Source organism: Ambystoma mexicanum, chromosome 12, assembly GCF_040938575.1.
Source record: "Ambystoma mexicanum isolate Mex_15411 chromosome 12, UKY_AmexF1_1, whole genome shotgun sequence".
Taxonomy (NCBI): Eukaryota; Metazoa; Chordata; class Amphibia; order Caudata; family Ambystomatidae; genus Ambystoma; species Ambystoma mexicanum.
In genome coordinates, this window is record NC_090936.1 from 852841784 (window position 1) to 852866548 (window position 24765).

Below are 24765 nucleotides of genomic sequence, written 5' to 3' on the forward strand. Positions count from 1 at the left end.
ACCACACAAAAATCAAAATCTAAAGACCACAACCAGCTATCAATGACACCTCTTCCATCTAATGAAGTTGAATATTTATCTATATTCAACACCTCCAAGAAAAACACAGATGATCAAAAAAAAGAAACTTGAAGCGCCAACCAAAAAAAAGCAGAGAAACACTAGAGGATCCCGAGCTTTCTTGAGGAACCTGACCTTTCCGCCCAACACGGTCCAAAACTTCAACCAGAAAGAAGACTTGAAGATGACAAAAAAAGCTGCCCTAACACCGAACCAGAGAAACAAGATATTGAAAACCAAAACAAGCGAAGAACAAGCTGCAGAGGAGAAATCCATCACGAATGCATTGTTGAACCTCACAAGCCATGACGACGAAACCTCGGACAGCCTCAACGAAAGAAAAATTCCACCGCCAAAAGAAAGCTCATCTCTCTACATAATTGATGAATATAAAGAAGGACAGACTATCTCAAGTGTAAGCAGCATCCTATCTTGTGAGGAAATATCCGGAACGTAAGAACAATGGGAAGACGATGCTTCTAGCCCAAATAAGTCCAAATCAACTAACCAAAACTATTCCCAATATCCAGAATTATCAACACATATACCCACCAAACAATTAAAACTTCCAATATTTCTGGGTCCTCAACACCTTCAACAAGAGCCTTCAATCATACTACAAAGAACAAAAGATTCAGACGACGGTCTCATAATGAATAGGGCAAATGTATTGTGCCTCTTTCATGCAATTCCTACTCTTGAATCCTTCAGTTCCGAAGACATAAAAGTAGTTAAATTTCCCACCAAAATAAAATTATGGATTCCATCGAGATATGCCTCTACAAGCAGTCCAATGTAGACAGGATACTTGACTGCAAAAACTTTTTCAAGCAATTGGGATTCTACTGTGCAACTGCAAACAATAACTCAAAACTATGACATACTATTGAAAAATGGATAATCACACAAGAGCAGGATAAAAAAACACAAAGAAAGCAACAAGACCTCCAGTTAAGAAGTACATGGCACTGTAGAAGCTCTCGAAGCCCCCCAAAACATGATAGAACAATCTTCCGCATTTAGACACCAACTCAAGAATCCACAAAGAAAGTAGACCACCACCCCAGGAAACAAACTCGACTATAACCAATACATTGGGAAACCAAATACGAGATCAACTTGTGTTCATGGAACACAAGAGGATTCTCACACCTCTATAAAACAGGAAACCAAGACCTAATGAACTATGAAATCATCTGCCTACAAGAAACCTGGCTACTTAACAAACCAACGTGTGACGATTACCTGAATTGCATCAATCCGGCAGTTCTATGGAAAAAAGGGCGACCCTACGCCAGACTTATGATACTCTGGAAAATAGATGCAAATCTCCATCTGATAGAAACCTAAAATCCGAACAATTAGACACAAATTACCATACTTGAACACGGTGATAAAACACTAGACCGCTAAAATCACGCCACCCAAACCCCAACCGAATCATGCTGGTGAACATATACTGGAACTTCAAAACAATGACAGACTCCAGATGATCTCACAACCACTACAGACGATCTCAGAATAAAACACACCAAAACAGACCTGATCCTATGCAGAGACATGAACCTCCATCTATTCGACACATCTGGAACAAAAACACCAATCTCGAAAATGGACCAAAAAACCAAAATATGGTCAAAAGAGATGGACATGCGAAACCTAACCTTACTGAATGGGAGAATTAAGTGAGATCAAACCCCGCACCACACATGGTCCAGAGGGGACTCAATAGCCTATCTTGATTATATATATGCCTCCAGCCAGATTGTTGAAGCATCTAGACGGCTAACTGTTCTCCCAACGAATCAAAGAGACCATATTAAAGTTACTCAGATATAGTTTTCTGAATACCAACCTCTACTCAAGGAAAATATCAGTAATATTGAGATAAACTCGGCACTAAACCATTTATGAAAACCCGATTCCCGGATACAGACATTGAAAGAAACATTCCATTATTCTACCCAGCCAGCGAAATGCAAAATCAATTATGAATGGCTCCCGATTCCCTACCAAACACATCAAAGAGCCCCCCTTGAACAATCACCCAGACCACACTCCCTCATATGCTGAATTGATTGCCACTAAGAAAAAACTACTACGCAAAAACATACTTGCAGCGCGCAAATTTGAACCAACTAGAGCTTGCAAAATCATCCACACTCTTAACCAAGCTCACCACAATTGGATGAAATCTATGAAATGCATCCTCATACAGAATGACGCCGAAAACACACTTAAAACCCTAGGAAATAAGAATACAAGAGAACTTGGGGGAAACTACTCAATAAGAATAATACAAACCAAGCCCGATTGTCACCTGAAGTCCCCGAAAGAGCATGGACTGAGCATTTCACCAAACTGTATAGCAACCCAATAAAAACCAAAGACATTACTGAAGCCGCACATGAATACAACAAGAACTGGTTCAACAAATGGGATTGAGAAGAAATTTTATAACACATCAAACATCTTAGCTCCTCAAGAGCTCCGTGACCGGACGGGCTAAGTAATCACAACATCAAGAAACAAACGGAAGACTGGCCCGAGTTATGTCTCGACTTATTCGGACTAATCTCTGAACTAAACTTTTGAATAAACTACATATTTGGAACTGTCCATCTGAAATCCTAGAGCCAATCAAGGCCCTATATAGTAACACCTCTGTCAAAGTCTGCCTAACATTTTTTGGTACTGTGTCGGCTTCCATTCCTACAGCGAGAGGTCTCAAACAAGGATGCCCCTTGGCAGCCACACTTTTTAATTTCTATTTTTTTGACATCATGGCTAGCCAAACTAGCATTCCAGTATATCCTCCAAAAATCAACGGAACACAGATACCGTACATACCTTATGCCGATGATCTGTTGCTTCTTGACAAGACTCTTATCGGCTTACAAAGGAGACTCTATTTGCGTTTTTAGAGTGTTAATTGACATGTCCTTAATGTATTTTTCAAGCACTCAATGTCATTGACTTCCAAGAAGAACACCAAGGCAAAAAACATACCACCTAATCCTAGATGAGAAACGTCTAGAATCAGTTAACACAACAAAATACCTCGGGATCTGGCTGAACCAATCGCAAATCGAAGCACACTGGATGGACCACTTAAAAAATAAAAGTCGCTCACTTGCACGACGAGGGCCAATTCTTCAAAGGAAGTACGGGCAATTCTCATTGAAACCGATCCTAACTTTCTACAATCAGAAAGTTACGCCCATACTCACATATGGAAGCGAGAGCCTACTCAACATACCACGACAGATATGGAAGATCGTGGAAGGAATCTTCTGGTGAAAAGTATTGTCCCTCCCAAAGTCATACCTAATAGCCAGAATTCATTTTGAGCTAGCAATCCAGTCGCTAGATTCCATAAATGCTCGGAAACACATCACCCTCTACAGAAAAACCATAACAGAAGAAGACATTCCAACAATCAGATTTCTCCGAAACATCAACATAGAATTCAAGACGCCAACTGTGGTCAGATGGAAAGAAGCTTGGCGTCAAATACTCAAAACCTATGAAATAAGTAGTGAAATGCTAATCAATAGACCGACAAAAGCAAAAACTCTAAAGCAACAACTTGATTGGATACACACCATCAAAGAGAAAAACAAATTCAGGCTATCGCTTTATAGGAGATACGAGACTCGAGCCCTGAATGAACCTCCTAAATACCTAATAAAATTCCCATGCAAACGAACAAGAGACACCGTACTCCGATTCCATCTCAACATTCTACCAACTAGAGAATATCTTGTGAGCACCAGGCAAATCCCTAAGGAGGAAATACTCTGTAGATTCTGTAAACAACCAGACTCAATCGAATCCCTCCACCACCTATTCATTGACTGTCTATCTTTATCTGAAACAAGAAAAACTTTAGGCCGAATGCTTCCACAGCAATCAATTCACCACAAAGCAGTAGAAAGATGGGAACCGATCGTAAGTGGAAACGCCTTCCTACTTATATTCAGGACAATGCAATTCTTGGAAAAATGTACGGAATTGTCCATCGATATCAATTAGACTTTACACATTTTACATTGTTCGAAGCTTCTATTCTCTTGCTCTCCTTTTTACCTTTTAAATATGTAACTAATGTAGTAAACAGAAAAGATCAGATGAAATGTTCAAAGTTTGTGTACAAACTATAAAACATGATATTAAAAAAATAATGATAATAATAAGGAAGTCTTACTGGTGTCTTGTCAAATAAAAAAGGCCTATACTAAAAAAAAAAATACTGCCAATCCTTACCGCTAACGTTACAAAAATAATGTAAACACCAGAAAAGAAACGAGTGTTCACAAAATGATATGTCATGTTATAGCCAGGGTCTCCCTTCGCCGTGTTTTTAGCACGGGACAAGGCGGGACTCTCGAGCACAGCACCCTCCTGGGCTTCTCCAGCATGTCGTTACAGTTCCTTTTAGCGATATCAGAACTTTCGGCGTTCAAATCTCTTTTCTACAAAGTCCCTTGTCGCTGAGAGCCCGGTGTGTTCACAATAACAAATCAAATGTTCCTTTCCGTATTCTTTACGTTGGGTGATGACTCTTCACCTCTGGATCCCCCTCAACCGGGCTCCGATCCTCTTGAATGTTAGCCTCCCTCCGTCGGGTCCACTATGGCCTTTTATTCAAAATCCCTTCACGTGTAGTATTCACGAGTCTCAATGTCCTTTTAAACAACCTTACACTGTGGACATTCCTTAGCCGGGTTCACTTTTGACAACACAATGTTCACTGGGTTATCATGCTTCACCAGCTTTGCAGGCATCCCTCAGCCGAGTTCACATTTGCCAAACAACACAGTTCACTCAGGTTTTATCACAATGTTGGATTCACTTCCCTTAACTTTCCAGTGGCTTTATCACAGTACGAGATTCACCCGCCTTCGCTTTCTTCTTGGCATCCCTCAGTTGGGTTCATATTGCCATTTTAACATAGTTCACAAGAAAGACATTCCAGACCCCTTAGGTTCTTTCCTTACCCAAGTCTGAGTCTCAGCCTCCAGTCAGGCTTTCCCTTAAGCCCCTAGTCAGGCTTTCTCTTAAGCCACCAGTCAAGCTTCACACAGTTCTATTATCACATAAGGTTCCCCTCCGTCAGGCTCAAACCTTCCTCAGTGGCTCTTATGCGTTGGCTTCTCTCTGTCAGGCTCGAGCCACTTGGCCTTCCGCTGTTTGCTGGGTCAGAGACTTTCGAGTGGGTGAGGACTTTTATGGGAACCCCAGTCCGACCACTCTGACCCTTAATCATTTGGGTTCCGGGTCATAGACGTTCGAGTGTACAAGGGGTTTTACTGAACCCTTGTATGACCACTTTGACCTCCTACGTCAGGCTCTCCTAGGGCCTCCTGGTATCTGTAGTTTTAACAAAAGGGGACCTACCAGAGTGATTCGAATAAGCGCCAACGTGGCACCGGACCACTCGGCAGCTGGTCATTCCCAGGGTTTTAAAAGTTCAGTAACAGTTATTTCCTTTGTTCAAATCATGTTGCCATTTGCAACCCTCGCTCAACACAGCTTGGTCTGTTATCGGTTCTCCCTCTGACTCCCTGACTGTGCTAAAATCCTTGTTGTTTCTTGTCTCTGGAATAAAGTACAGTACCACAGTAGCAAGCACCTCCCTATGCCTTGGTTATCAGTGTGGGAGGGCTATGTACACTGTTGAAATCTATTACACCACACGCTAGCTGTAGTTCCTGGTCTTATAATTCCTCTTTCCGAGGCTTCGCAGTTCTGGGTTGAAAAGCGCAAGGGCACTTCCCTCCTTGTCGTCTTTTTCAGTCTTGCCGCCTTTCTCCTCCTCTTGAACTGTCGTCCTGGAACAGCCACCTCCTTGTGCGCTTTGCCTGGTTCAAGTGTTCTCTCGTGCTCCACCTTTTATCCCTGTGGGGAAGGGAAAGGGCTTTCAGGTGTGTGTGTAGTTATTGTCAATTGCCTGACTCTGCCTGATCCTTGTTTTGGGATACGTCAGGTAAACGGCCCTGGTGTTAGTCTGTTGACTTCATGATGTCATTTGTCCTCACTGTGCCTGGTGAGTAGATCTCTGCCCAGTGACCCCATTTCCCTGCATCTGAATCCAAAATTGCCTAAAATCAGCCTAGTTGCAGCCCTGTTCCCCCCCCCGCATCCACTCCGCTCGCCGCTTCCTGATTCGAAGTAATCCCGCCTCCCCAAGCCCGCCCAGCGACCCGATTGGCTGAGATGAAAGACTCCCCTCCATTACCAGAACTCCCAGGGCAGCCCTCTGCCCGGCAGCCCATCAGCTAAGGACCAGAGGCAAAGGACGGCTCCTACAAAGACGGCTCCAGAACGTATCTGCAGATATCCGCAGGAGAAGCAAGAAGCCAACATCAAGTAAGTGTGGAACGGGCGGGCCAGAAGCAATTACTTCACGCCATACTACCCTACCACCCAACTAAGGAAGCCTCACCCCTGTAAACTCGTTATTCTGCGGCATAATTACATTTAGATACCCTGTTTTATACCTGTGGAAAGTTGAATCTAGTAGTGCACCCAACAGCCTCTCTGAGAAAGTTGAATTTAGAACTGTACCCAATTGCATTTAGAAGAGTACCCAATTGCATCTAGAAGTGTACCCAATTGCATCTAGAAGTTGTGACCAATAGCCACTCTGAGAAAAGTTGAATTGAGAAGTGTACCCAATTGCATTTACAAGAGTACCCAATTGCATTTAGAAGTGTACCCAATTGCATCTAGAAGTTGTGACCAATAGCCTCTCTGAGAAAAGTTGAATTTAGAAGTTGTACCCAATTGCATTTAGAAGAGTAGCCAATTGCATTTAGAAGTGTACCCAATTGCATCTAGAAGTGTACCCAATTGCATCTAGAAGTTGTGACCAATAGCCTCTCTGAGAAAAGTTGAATTTAGAAGTTGTACCCAATTGCATTTAGAAGAGTAGCCAATTGCATTTACAAGAGTACCCAATTGCATTTAGAAGTGTACCCAATTGCATCTAGAAGTGTACCCAATTGCATCTAGAAGTGTACCCAATTGCATCTAGAAGTTGTGACCAATAGCCTCTCTGAGAAAAGTTGAATTTAGAAGTTGTACCCAATTGCATTTAGAAGAGTAGCCAATTGCATTTAGAAGTGTACCCAATTGCATCTATAAGTTGTGACCAATAGCCTCTCTGAGAAAAGTTGCATTTAGAAGTTGTACCCAATTGCATTTAGAAGTGTACCAAATTACATTTAGAAGTGTACCCAATTGCATCTAGAAGTTGTGACCAATAGCCTCTCTGAGAAAAGTTGAATCTAGAAGTTGTACCCAATTGCATTTAGAAGAGTACCCAATTGCATTTAGAAGAGTACCCAATTGCATCTAGAAGTTGTGACCAATAGCCTCTCTGAGAAAAGTTGAATTTAGAAGTTGTACCCAATTGCATTTAGAAGAGTACCCAATTGCATTTAGAAGTTGCGCCCAATAGCCTCTCTGAGAAAGTTGCATTTAGAAGTGTACCCAACTGCATTTAGAAGCTGCGCCCAATAGCCCCTCTGAGAAAGTTGCATTTAGAAGTGTACCCAATTGCATTTAGAAGTTGCGCCCAATAGCCTCTCTGAGAAAGCTGCATTTAGAAGTGTACCCAATTACAGTTAAAAGCTGCGCCCAATAGCCTCTCTGAGAAAAGTTAAATTTAGAAGTTGTACCCAATTGCACTTAGAAGAGTACCCAATTGCATTTAGAAGTGTACCCAATTGCATCTAGAAGTTGTGACCAATAGCCTCTCTGAGAAAGTTGAATTCAGAAGTGTATCCAATTGCACCTAGAAGTATGACCAACAGCCTCTATGAGAATAGTTGAAGTTAGAAGTGTACCCAATTGCACTTAGAAATTGTGACCAATAGCCTCTCTGAGAAAAGTTGAAATTAGAAGTGTACCCAACTGCACTTAGAAGTTTGCGCCGAATTGCCCCTCTGAGAAAAGTTGAATTTAGAAGTGTACCCAATTGCATATAGAAGTGTGCCCAATTGCATTTAGAAGTCGCTGTCATGATGCCTGCCCCCGGAAGACCAGACCAGGCCCAGCAGCCCCGGAAGCAGGCATCATGCCACTTGTAGCATGCCCAAAAGCCCCAGTTAGGGGCTGTTTGGGTGCAGTCCTGGCGCCTATGGCACCAGGCTCATAAAGAAAAAGTCAGTCCTGGCGCCAGTCCTCACCTGAGGCAGACCATGCTGCATGAAGACTCAAGCCAAATGAGGCTTAGGAGGGACTATTTTACTGAAGGGACTATTTTGTTACTTGGGTGGGGCTGTGGAAGAATACTTACCTGGATCTTCTTCCAAGGCTATTTAAACCACGCCCGGACAGCCACACGTGCTTCGCGTTATTCTGCTTGCTGCAGCGTAACGCTCACCGTGTTTTCAGCAGCTCCAGTCTTCAGCCACGCCCGCTTCAGTCCTGGGACTCCTGAAACAAGAAGAAAAGAAGGATAAAGGTTAGAAAAGGAGTTTTAACGTTAATCCTTACCTGAATCCTGATCCATTTTGCCACGGAACTGAAAGACAGAAGTCTTTGAAGCATCGCTTCGCATTCCTACGGCGCCGCGCTGAACTCACCTGCTTGGCGGTACTTCAGCATTCCATCACACTCTCTCCATCTCGTGGCCGCCCTCCGACACCTAAGGAGACAAAGACAGCAAGGTGAGCAAGGGGACTCTCTAAGGCTATACAAGCTACCCCCTAGGACTTACCTGATTTACCACGGGAGCTACTCACCTCATCTCGGGTCGGTGCAGTCAACTCTGCTTCATCGCCGTACCCCGGCCCCTAAGGGGAGAAAGCAAAGACAATACCAGTTACCCCCCCACAAAACTTACCTGATTTACCACGGGGGTCTCACCTCATCTCGGGTCGGCACAGTCAACTCTGCTTCATCGCCGTACCCCGGCCCCTAAGGGGAAAACCACAATAGACTTACCTGAATCTTACCAAGTGCCATTTGGAAATCTTCGAGTGGATTAATCGGCAACCTGCAAGGAATTGGACAGAGTGAAGATCAGACATTTGAACTCTTATGAACAATTGGACTTTAGAGTCAATACTGGAACTCACCAATTCCTCTACGCCAGTGAAGTAACTGGTCACCAACGCGCCCCTGCGGTCGACGCAGGATGGAGAGCTCATCCTTCCAAACCATCAGGTGAGACTAAGGAGGGGACATCAAGAGTGATCTGTGGGAAGACAACGGGAGTGGGGAAGGTGGGTTGACACTCAATTCCACGGGTGGTTAATTCCTCTTCTCCTTTGCAGAAGAATATTCTTGCGAGCAAGACAAACTAGGCTGAGCGGGCCAGTCCTGTCAGTCATCTCGGCGCTACACGTCGCGCTGGTGGAAACAACAGCGGCCCAGTTCCGGTCAACGCCCCGTGGGAACCAGGTGAGCGTAACAGAACGCGAAGCCTACCCACAAATACCCACCTGGGCGTCATGGAGACCTCAGAAACTGATCAGTTGGCCCAATTATTAGGGGAATTAAGGGCCGAAGTGCATTCCGCCCGCCAAGAAACCAATGCCCTCAGGAGGGAACTGATAGTGTCAAAAGAACGAACTGATGAGTTGGCCAGACAACTATTACAGAGCCAGGCTGGACAAACACCTCTACCAGGACTTGGGGCAAGTCCAGCTCCTGTACCATCGAGTAACCCAGTGCAGATAAATTTACCTGGAGCCATTCCTTTGGCTCCGCCTGAACGCTTTGCCGGAGAGCCAAAAGGGTTTGCAACATTCATGAATCAATGCCGCTTGCACTTTTTATGTAGACCTGGAGCTTTCCCAAACAATCAGGCCAAGGTAGCCTTTGTACTGTCATATCTCAGCGGCAGTGCGGCGGATTGGTCCATTCCACTAGTTAACCAGGATGACCCGATTCTTCGAGATTTCCAGGGTTTTCGAACAAGCATGGAAAGACTATTCGCCTGACACTCCCGAGGACAGGCTTTGGACAACGAACTTTTATCCCTACGTCAAGGTAACCAGGATCTTTTATCTTACATTGCAACTTTCAATAAATTAGTAGTGGAAACCGAATGGCCTGAAGCCAGGCGAATCACATTATTCCATCGAGGACTTCGTGGAGAACTCAGATGTTTTGGCCCAAATCGTGAACCCGCCTCAAGACTGTGCTGAATATATAGATCTAGTGGTCCAGCTCGATCACAGACTTCAAACCAGGAAGGCTGACCGAACCAAGTTTGAGAACAGGGTGTTGGTTAAAACCCACGTAAGCTCCAAGGGAGTAGATGTCTCAGAACCTATGCAAATCGGGGGGGTTAAAGGACCCTTAACCTAAAAGGAGAGAGATAGAAGACGGCAACTGCAATTTTGTTTATATTGAGGAACTACTGGTCATTTTCTTCGGAACTGCCCTGTAAAACCACCCAAGAAAGTTATAGGAGCAGCAGACGAAAACCATGTGAAATCTGACTCGGGAAACAACTTAAAGACGGATACTCTGACCTTGCATTTCACCATACCCATGGTCCTTGTACATCCAGAGCAGCCATCACGCATGCACGCGGTAAAGGCGTACGTAGACAGTGGAGCCATAGGAAATTACTTGGACTGGGAATTTGCTACCAGGATGAATCTATCTCTCACCCGCAAGACCACGGCCGATGTTGTCACCACTGTAGATGGAATGGAAATTGCCTCTGGACCCGTAACTCATTCCACTGCAGAGATGACATTGCTGAGTCAAGATGGGCATCGAGAGGCTATGATGTTCGACTTAATCAAGGCCCCACAGTTCCAGCTGATACTGGGGATACCTTGGTTGGAAAAACATAATCCCTGTATTGATTGGCGAGAGAAGAGACTAACCTTCCCAGAATGTGCTCACACCTGCTACCCAAGGAAAACTCAAAACTCAGTCCTAGCCCCAGTAATTCCAGTAGCCATACAATTACCTGTTGAATACCAAGACTTTCAGGATGTCTTCCAAAAGGAACAGGCAAACACCTTACCACCTCAGAGATCGTATGATTGTCAAATAGATCTTGTACCTGGAGCACAACCACCTTGCAGCAGAATCTATGCCCTTACGGAACCCGAAAATCTCCATTTGCGCCAGTACGTAGACCAGTACCTTGCTAATGGCTTCATTCGCCCGTCCAAGTCCCCTGCATCTTCAGCTTTGTTCTTCGTACCGAAAAAGGAAGGCGACCTTAGAACATGTATAGACTACTGCGCACTGAATCAGATAACCATCAAGAATCGATACCCACTGCCTTTGATCCCAGAACTACTAGACCAGGTGAAGGACGCTTGTATATACACGAAACTAGACCTTCGGGGGGCATATCATCTGGTACGTGTCAAAGAGGGTGACGAATGGAAGACTGCTTTTCGCACCAAGTACGGACTATTTGAGTACCAGGTGATGCCCTTCGGACTATGCAATGCACCAGCAGCCTTCCAGTTCTTCATGAACGATGTCCTCCGAGAGCTTATCGACGTTTGTGTGGTCGTTTACATCGACGACATCTTAGTATACTCTTTATCAGAATCTGAGCATGTAAAACACGTCCGAGCAGTCCTAGAGAAGTTACGCCAGCATAAATTATATGCTAAACTGGAAAAGTGCATCTTCCACACTACGGAAGTGGAATTCCTTGGATTTATTCTGACCCCGAGAGGAATCCGGATGGATACACGAAAAGTGGATGCCATTCTTAATTTGCCTTCGCCAAGTTCAATCAAAGGAGTTCAAAGCATGCTTGGCTTTGCCAATTTCTACCGCAGGTTTATCCCGGACTTCTCGCACATTGTACATCCCATTACAACGCTATTGCGAAAAAACAAACGCTTTGTGTGGACAGAGGAAGCCGAGAACGCCTTCCAAGAGTTAAAAGCTAAATTCACATCTGCTCCCATATTAAGACACCCGCGCCCCGAGCTTCCCTACATAGTGGAAACAGATGCATCCAGTTCAGCCATGGGAGCAGTCCTTTCCCAAAAGGATCCCGAAACTAACCAGCTTCACCCAGTGGCGTTTTGGTCAAGAACATTTTCAGCCCCCGAATCAAACTATGCCATAACCGACAAGGAGCTGCTGGCCATCAAGTCCGCCTTCAAGGCTTGGCGGCACTATCTACTGGGTGCCAGACATACCATCACGGTCATCACCGATCACCGCAACTTACAATACCTAAAGACAGCCAAAGCCCAATCTTCGCGCCAACTCCTTTGGGCATTGTTCTTCGCCGAGTTTGATTTTGTAATAACCTATCGACCAGGTTGTAAGAATGGTAAAGCAGACGCCTTGTCCCGGATTGGAATGGGAGAAGCAGAAATAACTTTAGAACCCATACCCATAATTCCGGAACAGAGAATCCTTGGCCTGACATCCATACAGACACTGGAGGACATTCAAAACAAGATCCACCAACTCTTTGATTCCGTTGCCCTACAGGACTGGGCAAAGAAAGGTCCAGAGTACTCTGTCATCGATGATTTACCTTATTACCAAGGCCGGCTATTTTTACTGCAAAAGGAACTACAGGAACTTGTCATTTCCCATTACCATGACACCTTAATAGAAGGGCATCCGGGTATTGCAAAAACCGAAGCTAAAATTAGGAAGCAATTTTGGTGGCCCACCTGGCGAAAGGATGTCAAGACATTTGCCATGTCTTGTGGCATTTGCGCACAAAATAAAGGGCAAAAGAAAAAACCTGCAGGATTATTGCAACCATTAGACATACCACCTACCCCTTGGCAAACCTTGTCATTAGACTTCATCACAGATTTACCCCCGTACCAAGGTTACAATACCATTCTAGTTATTGTAGATCTTTTTTTCTAAAATGGCCCACTTCATTCCTTTAAAAGGGATACCTTCAGCTTCAATCCTGGCCAAGGAATTCCTTGAAAACGTTGTCCGCCTGCATGGCTTTCCTTCAGTGTTAATTTCAGATCGGGGCAGTCAATTCATTTCACATTTCTGGAGGAAATGCTGCCAACTGGCACAAATTGATGTTAGGCTTTCGACCAGTCACCACCCTCAGACCGACGGTCAAACGGAGAGGACCAACCAGACTCTTGAACAGTACCTCCGTTGTATGCTACATCAGTCTGAGGGGAATTGGAAAGACATTCTGTGGATCGCAGAGTATGCGTACAATCATTCCGTACACTCAGGAACTGGACAAAGTCCTTTTTTTACCATTTATGGGCACCATCCTCGAACCTCGGATTTGGACTCACCCCAGCATTTAGAGATGCCCGCAGTGGACCATCTCCACGCTGTTATTACACAAGCCTTTAAAGAAAAGAAGCAACCATCCATTTGCAAAAGGCTAAGGAAAAATACAAAAAAGATGCGGATCAGCACAGAAGTGAAGTTCCTCAATACCAAATAGGGGACCAAGTATGGTTAGCCACTAAGCACTTACCACTCAAGGGGACTCGGACCTTTAACCCCAAATATTTGGGTCCTTTTTCTTTCAAGGCAATTATTAACCCAGTCGCCGTCAAGTTGGACCTACCTGCTCATATGCGAATCCATCCTGTCTTCCATGTGTCTCTTTTGAAGCCAGTGCAACCAGGAACTAGGCTAACCACTCCACCTGAACCTATCCTCATAGACGGGGAGCCCGAGTTCGAAGTCAAGAATATTTTGGACTCAAAAAGAGTGAGATCAAAACTCTTTTACCTAATTGACTGGAAAGGTTATGGTCCGCAGGAAAGGTCTTGGGAACCTAGTGACCACGTGCATGCACCTCGTTTAGTGAAGAGGTTCCATCGGGAATTTCCAGACTAACCACGGCCAAGGGGGAGAACGACTTTAGGAGGGGCCTTGAGGGGGAGTGCTGTCATGATGCCTGCCCCCGGAAGACCAGACCAGCCCCAGCAGCCCCGGAAGCAGGCATCATGCCACTTGGAGCATGCCCAAAAGCCCCAATTAGGGGCTGTTTTGATGCAGTCCTGGCGCCTATGGCGCCAGGCTCATAAAGATAAAGTCAGTCCTGGCGCCATGGGCGCCAGGCTCATTACTGATAACTTACCTGAAGCAGACCATGCTGCATACTCACCTGAGGCAGACAATGCTGCATGAAGACTCAAGCCAAATGAGGCTTAGGAGGGACTATTTTACTGAAGGGACTATTTTGTTACTTGGGTGGGGCTGTGGAAGAATACTTACCTGGATCTTCTTCCAAGGCTATTTAAACCACGCCCGGACAGCCACACGTGCTTCGCGTTATTCTGCTTGCTGCAGCGTAACGCTCACCGTGTTTTCAGCAGCTCCAGTCTCAAGCCACGCCCGCTTCAGTCCTGGGACTCCTGAAACAAGAAGAAAAGAAGGATAAAGGTTAGAACAGGAGTTTTAACGTTAATCCTTACCTGAATCCTGATCCATTTCGCCACGGAATTGAAAGACAGAAGTTTTTGAAGCATCGCTTCGCATTCCTACGGCGCCGCGCTGAACTCACCTGCTTGGCGGTACTTCAGCATTCCATCACGCTCTCTCCATCTCGTGGCCGCCCTCCGACACCTAAGGAGACAAAGACAGCAAGGTGAGCAAGGGGACTCTCCAAGGCTATACAAGCTACCCCCAAGGACTTACCTGATTTACCACGTGAGCTACTCGCCTCATCTCGGGTCGGCGCAGTCAACTCTGCTTCATCGCCGTACCCCGGCCCATAAGTGGAGAAAGCAAAGACAATACCAGTTACCCCCCCACAAAACTTACCCGATTTACCACGGGGGTCTCACCTCATCTCGGGTCGGCACAGTCAACTCTGCTTCATCGCCGTACCCCGGCCCCTAAGGGGAAAACCACAATAGACTTACCTGAATCTTACCAAGTGCCATTTGGAAATCTTCGAGTGGATTAATCGGCAACCTGCAAGGAATCGGACAGAGTGAAGATCAGACATTTGAACTCTTATGAACAATTGGACTTTAGAGTCAATACTGGAACTCACCAATTCCTCTACGCCAGTGAAGTAACTGGTCACCAACGCGCCCCTGCGGTCGACACAGGATGGAGAGCTCATCCTTCCAAACCATCAGGTGAGACTAAGGAGTGGACATCAAGAGTGATCTGTGGGGAAGGTGGGTTGACACTCAATTCCACGGGTGGTTAATTCCTCTTCTCCTTTGCAGAAGAATATTCTTGCGAGCCAGACAAACTAGGCTGAGCGGGCCAGTCCAGTCAGTCATCTCGGCGCTGCACGTCACGCTGGTGGAAACAACAGCGGCCCAGTTCCGGTCGACGCCCCCGTGGGAACCAGGTGAGCGTAACAGACGCGCCCAATAGCCTCTCTGAGAAAAGCTGCATTTAGAAAGTGTACCCAATTGCATTTAGAAGTTGCACCCAATAGCCTCTCTGAGAAAGTTGCATTTAGAAGTGTACCCAATGGCATTTAGAAGTTGCACCCAATAGCCTCTCTGAGAAAGTTGCATTTAGAAGTGTGCCCAATAGCATTTAGAAGTGTGCCCAATTGCATTTAGAAGTTGCGCCCAATAGCCTCTCTGAGAAAAGCTGCATTTAGAAAGTGTACCCAATTGCAGTTAGAAGTTGCACCCAATAGCCTCTCTGAGAAAAGTTGCATTTAGAAGTGTACCCAATTGCATTTAGAAGTTGCGCCCAATAGCCTCTCTGAGAAAGTTGCATTTAGAAGTGTACCCAATTGCATTTAGAAGTTGTGCCCAATCACCCCTCTGAGAAAAGTTGAATTTAGAAGTGTGCCCAATCGTATCTAGAAGTATACCCAACTGCACTCAGAAGCTGTAACCAGTAGCCTGACCTCATAACTATAATCAGAAAACCCTCCCAAATCAACCCAAAAGCTCCCAAAATCTCGCACCAATCATGAGTGCACCCACGCCACCAGAGTCTGTAAGAAACGACCACCGTGAACCACCCCCACTCTCCGATTTGCCTGCCCTCCCGCCCCCCCTCCCAAATCACCCCACCCTCCTCCGCACTCGCTGCCACTCCCCTCTCCAAACACCAAACCAGGGGGGCACGATGGCAAGCCGCTCACCCTAAGACCACTCATCCCCTTAACCCCACCCCCGACCCCTCAGCATTGCCCATACCCGCTCCCCTCACTCTCAGACCTTGCACACCTCACCCAGCAATCACCCACCCCCCGCCATGCCCTCATACCCCTGCCACCTTCCCCCCCGACCGCACCCTTTCCCCTCCCTAAAAACGGCGCGCCTAGCCCTAGCACGAACCCAAGCTGCTTCCCTCTCCCCCTCTGGCCCCCCTACCCTATCTCACACACCAGTTGCAGCAAAGAAACTAAAGAGGAACCGTCCCTGGTCCCCCTCAATCACTCAGCACTCTTCGCCTCCCCTGTCTCGACCCACCACCTCTCTCCCACAATCTCCTCATTCCCACGTGGCCTCTCCCTTCCTGAAATCCCTCTCCATTGATTTCTCATCAACTACAACTGAAAATCCCAACCGCCCACACCCCACCCTCAAATCCCCCAACCCAAACCTGATCATCCTATCACATCCAGCCACCTAACCCCGCCCGAAACGTGCCAAATTATCTGCCCGCCCACTATTCCCCTCTAGCATCACCCACCTTACCCCTCCCCCTCCACTCTCTCCGCCTCTGCCCCATCCTGCTCCAGCTCCGAGACCTACCTTGCCTGCCGATGTGAACTGTATCCTATTTAACGCCCAATCTGTAGCAAAAAACAGACATTGCATCTTTGACCTCCTCGCATCTGTCAAACCAGACCTATTCTTCATCACTGAAACCTGGTTCTCTGATAACTTCGGCCCAATCGCCTATGAAGCCTTTCCCCCCCGGCTACTCCCTCATCCCATTGAACCGTCCGTCCAGAGGAGGGGGGGGGTAGCATTTGTCTTCAAATCTCTCTTCCACGCCTCAATCATTGACAACCAACCTACCATCCCATCCTGCGAATCTCTCCTCGTTAAACTATCCCTCTCCCCGTCGCTCTCACACAGTTTCCTAATAATCTACAGGCCCCCTGGCTACGATAGACAATTCGCAAACAACCTCTGCGATTCTATCGCCACCCTCCAACTAAACCATCCCAACCTCACCCTCCCTGGAGACTTCAACATATGGTTCGACATCCCCACCAACCCTATGACACACTCCCTGGTTGACGGTTTAGATGCAATTAATCTCCAACCTCACATAAGCGGCCCGACTCACTACAAAGGACACACTCTTGATGCCATCTTTAGCTCCAACACCCGATTCATTTAAATCCCCCCACCCCCATCATCTGGTCCGATCACTTCATTCTCTCCTTCGCCATCCACTCACCCGACCCCCTTCCCCTACTCGCATCCGAACCTCCGAATTTACACAAATGCTGGAAAAAACTAATGATCACCCCGGACCTAGCCGAGGCACTCCAACAATCTCCACCACCCACCTGCCGTCCCAACAACCAACTAACCCCTGAGGCCTTTGACTCATTGCTCAACGCATCCCTGCTGCGACTCACACCCCCGTGCAAACCATCAACAAGCCGTGGCCCTTTCCCCAGATGGTTCACTCCTGAATTGAAGACCACTAAACGACATTACAAATACCTAGAACGCAAATGGCAGAAACAGAAAACCCACGAGAGCAGGACCACCTTGGCCCGACACCTATATCGGTACAAGGCTGAAATCCGGAAAGCAAAAAAAAGCCCACTACAACACCCGAATCCTAAACTGCAAAAACCCAAGCAAAGAACTCCACAAAATCATCTACGAATTTACCAATCCGGCTTGCAATACAACCGTCCCAACCCCCTCACAATCACTGTGCGACTCACTCTCCCTCCACTTTTACAACACGGCTATCGAAAGGACAAAAACTCTAAACACCAAACTGGCTCTATTACAGCCACTGGGCAATCCCCCGCCCGTACCGCCCAGCCCATCAGCTGCGATCCTCTACGCAACCAACGTTCGAAGCCTTTAGTCCATTATCACCAGAACAATTTCACAAACTTCTATCTGCCCGCAAACCATCTGGATCACAACTGGACCCTTGCCCAGCCACAACCCTTAAAGAAATATTTGCTTCCACCTGCGCAGGAGAACATGCAAGATCTATCATAAATGCCTCCCTCTCCTCCGGTATCTTTCCCGACGCATTCAAAATAGTGCACGTCAAACCTCTAATTAAAAAACCTTCGCTCGACCCTCTCGAACCCAAAAACTACCGCCCAATCTCAAACACCAGGTTCCTTGCCAAACTCATTGACCGAACCGCCTACTCTCAACTAAATGCCTTTGTGGAAGCCAACAATCTCCTAGACCCCGCCCAATCAGGTTTCAGAACACGTCACAGAACTGAAACCACCCTAACCTCGATCTGGGACGACCTTAAAATGACAGCAGACTCCGCGGGATGCGCCGCACTAATCCTGCTCGACCTATCGGCCGCCTTTGACAAGATCAATCACTGAATCCTTAGACCGCCTCCACTCCCTGGGAATTCGTGGAACCGCCCTTAAATGGATAGCTTCATTCCTCAAAGACAGGCACCAAATAACGACACTCTCCAGCTTTACCTCACAAGCCTGGCCAGTTGACACGGCAGTCCCTCAAGGAGCATGTCTATCCGCCCTCCTGTTCAATCTCTACCTGACCACCCTCCCACTAATAATTCGTTCACACAACATCCTATGCTACAACTATGCCGACGACACTCAACTAATTATAAAATTCCTGAACTCGAAACCCAACTCCCGACCTGACCTGGCATCCTGCCTCCTTAACATAGAACTCTGGATGACCCAAAGCCACCTCGTGTTAAACCCCTCCAAAACAGAAATCATGGTCTGCGGCAACTCCGATCTCCTTCTGCACCCACTACCCTGGCCACCAGCCATGGGCAACTCACCGACACCCTCCAACACAGTAAAAAATCTTGGATGCACCCTGGACTCCGACCTAACACACTTGCGCCAAGTCAACAATGTCTCGAAATCCTGCCACTCCCACCTTAAAACCCTTAGGCGCATCTTTCCATACCTCTCATTTCCCAGCACAGTCTCTACGGTCCCATCAATCGTCATATCAAGACTAGACTACGGAAACCCCCTATACCTCGGAATTCATGCCTACCAACTGAATAAACTCCAAAGAGCACAAAACGCGGCGGCCAAAATGCTACTTGCGCTCGGCCCAAGAGACCACGTATCCCCAGACCTTAAGACACTGCACTGGCTTCCAGTAGCCCGTAGGGTGGCTTTCCAAACCCTATGCCTCTCCCATCAAGCACTGCATAAAACTGGACCCCAATATCCCCAAGACAAGCTAATACCTTATCATCCCACTCGCACCCTAAGATCAAGCTCAGCCGGCCTCCTAGTAATTCCAAAGACAAACTCAGTCAGGTTAGGCGGATCATCATTCTCAGCCCTGGCCCCAACCCTGTGGAACTCGCTCCCACCCCACATCCGCCTAACTGAGGACTTAACGGCCTTCCGTAAACTACTGAAAACCAGGCTCTTCCCCTAAAACCAACCGTTTCCAAATTAGCATCATCACAATAACACCGACCCAGCAAACTACCTAGAACAAGAAATTGACAGCTAAATAAACTCAAATGTAAACTAGAAAGTCAAACAAAAAAACGAGTAATGTAGATCGAAACAGTGAAGTGGATAATAGGAATAAATCATTGGGGAAGTAGGAGATCTGAACCGACGAAATGCACATAATGAATGAGGAGGGAACGCAGTGAATGACATAGATGGAATAACTAGAATGGATGAAGTGTATTGAACAGATGAATACACTAAGTCGAAAGGTGCATAAGTGGAAGAACAGACGACTAGAAAGATCAAATGTCTATAGAGATCGGACGAAATAGATGAACATACTAAAGCCAATGAGTGTGCAGAATGGTTAGTGTGTGTAGAGCACGATGAGTACGTGTAGAGTTGACGCTTGGCCAGACGAACGCGTAAGAGCGAACGAGTATGTAATGAAGATGAGAGTGGGGAGCTGATGAGCGTGGAGAGCGAATGAGCGGATGAGTGTGGAGAGCGGATGAGTGTGGAGAGCAGATGAACGGACGAACGTATACACTGGATGAACGTCTGGCTAGATGAACGTGTAATAGGGAACGAGCATGGAGAGAGGATGAGTGTGTGGAGAGAGGATGAGTGTGTGGAGGGCAGAGGAGCGTGGAGGGCAGAGGAGCGTGGAGGGCAGAGGAGCGTGGAGGGCAGAGGAGCGTGGAGGGCAGAGGAGCGTGGAGAGTGAATGAGTATTGATGAGTGTGGAGAGCGGCTGAGTGTGGAGAGCGGCTGAGTGTGGAGAGCGGCTGAGTGTGGAGAGCGGCTGAGTGTGGAGAGCGGCTGAGTGTGGAGAGCGGCTGAGTGTGGAGAGCGGCTGAGTGTGGAGAGCGGCTGAGTGTGGAGAGCGGCTGAGTGTGGAGAGCGGCTGAGTGTGGAGAGCGGCTGAGTGTGGAGAGCGGCTGAGTGTGGAGAGCGGCTGAGTGTGGAGAGCGGCTGAGTGTGGAGAGCGGCTGAGTGTGGAGAGCGGCTGAGTGTGGAGAGCGGCTGAGTGTGGAGAGCGGCTGAGTGTGGAGAGCGGCTGAGTGTGGAGAGCGGCTGAGTGTGGAGAGCGGCTGAGTGTGGAGAGCGGCTGAGTGTGGAGAGCGGCTGAGTGTGGAGAGCGGCTGAGTGTGGAGAGCGGCTGAGTGTGGAGAGCGGCTGAGTGTGCAGAGCGGCTGAGTGTGCAGAGCGGCTGAGTGTGCAGAGCGGCTGAGTGTGGAGAGCAGCTGAGTGTGGAGAGCAGCTGAGTGTGGAAAGCAGCTGAATATGGAGAGCGCCTGAGTACGTAGAACTGACGAGTACGTAGAATGGACGAGTACGTAGAGAGGACCAGTACGTGGAGCGGATGAATGTGCAGAACGGACGAGTGTGTGGTGCAGACGAGTGTGTGGAACGGATAAATACGTAGAACGGATGGATACGTAGAGCAGACGAGTAGTATTGGCAAGCGGACGAATAGCATGTTGTACTGATGAATGTTGTGGACCGTACGAGTGTGTAGACTGGACGAGTGTGTAGACTGGACGAGTGTGTAGATTAGACGAGTGTGTAGATTAGACGAGTGTGTAGATTAGACGAGTGTGTAGATTAGACGAGTGTGTAGATTAGACGAGTGTGTAGATTAGACGAGTGTGTAGATTGGACAAGTATGTACACTGGACGAGTGTGTGGAATGGACGAATGTGTGGAGCGAATAAGTGTATGTGGGACGGACGAGTGTATGAGGGGCGGACGAGTGTATGTGGGGTGGACGAGTGTATATGGAGCAAATGAGTGTAAGTGGAGCGAATGAGTGTATGAAGTTGCCGATGAGTGTGTGGAGCAGATGAGTGGCAGATGAGTGTGTGGAGCGGATGATTAGGCTGAACGGATGAGTATGCTGAATGGATGATTACGTAGAGCGGATGAATATTACATAAAGTGGTTAAGTATGTAGACCAGATGAGTGTGCAGACCGAATGAGTGTGTAGATCAGATGAGCATACTGAGCGGACAAGCATACAGGATGGATTTGCATACAGAGCGAACGGGTATACAGAGCAGATGAGTGCGTAGGCAGACAGGAGCACATGCGCGGGGTAAACTGGAGTGCATGCACGAGGAAGACAGGAGTGCATGCGTATGGTATACTTGAGAGCATGCATGGGGCACACTAGAGAATGAAGGATAGACTAGAGCACGCAAGATGAACCAGAGCGCGTGTGTGTGTGTAGGGCAATCTTGAACGCCTGAAATGAACAAAAATGCATAGAACGGACCTGACTGCTCAGAATTGCGTGTCGTACATAATATGCTTTGGAATGCAGGGAATTTTTTTTTTTTTTTTTTTTTTTTTAAAGAACATACTTCAAATCACACCCCACGCTTATTCTCTCCTTACACCACCACCCAACTAGAACACAGAGATACTATGACACCATTCGGTATAACTGTTCTCATATCAACATCTGCCGCTCACTCCCCGTCACTCTAAGTAAACATTGCTGGTTTCACACCCTCAGCCAGGCGTTCTCCTCAGGCCTAACGCTGCCACACTCGGTCTGGATAATTCCGCCCAGAGCGAACACATACTCCTGATCTCTCAACCACTAACCACTACACCTACCGCTAAGAAGCAGCTAACACATTTATTCTGCACCAGCTGCACACATACCTGTTGCGCACACGCAGCTTTGACTCTCTCTACTCTCTCTACTGACCTGAACTTCGGTTCCCAAGGGAGTTCAACCTACCAGCGCCTTCAGACCATACCAATGGTATATAAGGCGCTATATAAATGCAAAATAACATAACATAACATGTAAGAAAGTGTTTGTGTCGGAAAAGGGCGGGCGGGGGTTAAAACTTCTGAATATCCTACTGGGTAGGAAGTGGAAAAAGATGTCATAAGGAAAGTGGTACTGCATCTCAACCGTCTGTGTCCCACTTCCACTCCCTGAGAACCCCCCATCCACCCATCAAGGTGATCCTCCATCACTAGTCCACCCCCAGGAACTGGATCCAATAGGGATGGTCATGCCCTGGCCACCTGGATGACAGACCCCAGGGACTAGTCAGTGAGACACCTTCAGGTTTCTCACAACAGGGAGTTGTAGGCTTTCTCAATGAGGAGGGAGCACCTTATTATTAAATTAAAGACTATTCCATTGGTTTTGATCATGAACTAACCCTTTAGGGCAAGCCTGCATTGATAGTGCAGTGGTGAAGGTAAGGATGGGACCCTTGGAACTGCCATGAGCTGACACACTGCGACTCACCCTTGCCAAGTGACGAGGACCGAGAGTGACCTTGATGAGCCTCCTCGTTCTTCCCCAGAGCCCATCATCCACTGGCTTGGGGTGACAACCGGCCTCCAGAGTTACTCTCCAGTGGGAAAGAGAGCCAGGATGGTGACCTAGTCACATGTAGATGTTACATTTAATTATGTTGTCTCACGTGAAAACACATGAACCTTTCCTAATCATAAAGAATTGTACCATGAACATACAAAAAGAGGTATAACCGATTAATTACTTGAAAAGTGATAAGTAATCTACAGCACATTACTTTTAAAATGCAACATAAAAAAGCCTGTGCACCAAATTTCAACTTTTCACAGAAAAATTCTAATTCAAATGTCAGGTAAAAAATAAAAAATAAATGAAGCACTTACAGAAGGCCTGGACACTGTCTCTCTTGAAAGCTGCCTCTCTAATGCTTGAAGTTTTTCTTGAAGATACCGATTTTTTAAGTGCAGGTCTTCCACAACAGAATCACGTGGCAAAGCTTGTGCTGTTCTATGAAACACATATTTACAAGTAATTTGTCAATGTTTAAAGGACTTCCTAAGCACTATGGTATGCATTGTTTACAAAACTTGGCAAATATGTGTATCAATATATAACTTAAAAACTGTTTTGGTTTTACTGAATTTGTCATTTTTCTCTGGGCCAGACATTTTGGGCAGAAACAACAAAGGTAGAAAGTAATATCCCATATTATCAGTGTTTCTGAATGAGAAATGCTCTAATAATTGACCATGGAGTGATATTGCAAATGGAGAGTTATTTGCAACAGTTTCTATAACTATTAGCAAACACATCAAATGTTTTTGATTTTCAAGGAGACTATTTTAGCATTTTGTGTAAGGGACGTGCGAAGTTAGGTGTTTTCAAGGTGAACAGTAATGCCTGGGAACGTTAAGCCTTGGCAGCCTTAGGAGAATTTATTTTAAACGAACAAGTTGGGTAACCTTAAGTAATGTTCTTTATGATAACTGCAATCTTCCTCCCACAGAGCCCCATGTTTTTAAAACCTCCAAGTATAGAACAGATCAGGATAACTACATGTATTGTCACAAGTTGGTGCTGGTGGAGCTCAGACCAGCTCTCACTGCGTCATGCTCACCTCTGGTACCAGATCTGACAAGGGTGGTAAAGATGTATGGAGCATTATGGGGCCCCATACATCAGTTCCACACATCTTCACACATTTCTCAGAGGCCATTAGAAACAGTAAAATGATCATGAAAAGAGTACAACACAAGATACACATCAACATAGTATTCAATCAATTGAGGGGTGGATGGAAAGGCTTTGAGAAAGCTTTGGGTGGAAGATAGTATTGAGCAGAAAGAACATTATCGAAGATTAGTAAAGTGCTTGTCTAGGATACTTGCCTCCCACAGAATACTCATCTTTCGTAATAATTGCAAGAATGGGCTGGATACTGGAAACTTTAAACAGCCACCATGAGAAAAGAGGTGCAGCTTCATATCTGTTCGGTCACAATGGCATCAGATGTGACACAGTGGATATGTACAAGTTGAAACAATTGCTATGGCCTTCTGGAAAAATTGTCAGCGGTCCTGAAAGAGTGAGATTTCTGAGGTACAGGAAAGGATAAACCCAAAGACTTAGCTTGCTTTGGATGTAAGCAGCCAGTCATGTGTGTTGGGAAGTGCTTCTTGATCACAGTCCCCATGTCCATTGCCCTGCCCAAACAGTTCACTGTGTGTAGGCCGGGTTTGAGGATTTGTTTGGCAGCATCCTGGTCATCAGAGACAACTTCTAACTGAGACTTCTGATACTCTCTGGAATGTGCTGGACTGTGTCACCTGCCGAGTACCATAAAATGCGTAAATAGCTAGCCAAAGTACATGAAACATTAGCTGCTCATGAGCC

At 46.6% G+C, this 24765-nt stretch overlaps 1 protein-coding gene across 4 annotated transcripts in view; it reads right to left on the reverse strand.

Annotated features, from left to right (window-relative positions):
• CEP290 (centrosomal protein 290) overlaps positions 1–24765 on the reverse strand; it is a 3224991-nt gene that overhangs the window by 769338 nt on the left and 2430888 nt on the right. For all 4 annotated transcript variants that reach the window (XM_069629332.1, XM_069629331.1, XM_069629333.1 and 1 more), the window contains one exon: positions 23256–23379. In XM_069629332.1, coding sequence (XP_069485433.1) covers positions 23256–23379 — 124 coding nt within the window. The remainder of the gene's footprint in view (positions 1–23255; positions 23380–24765) is intronic.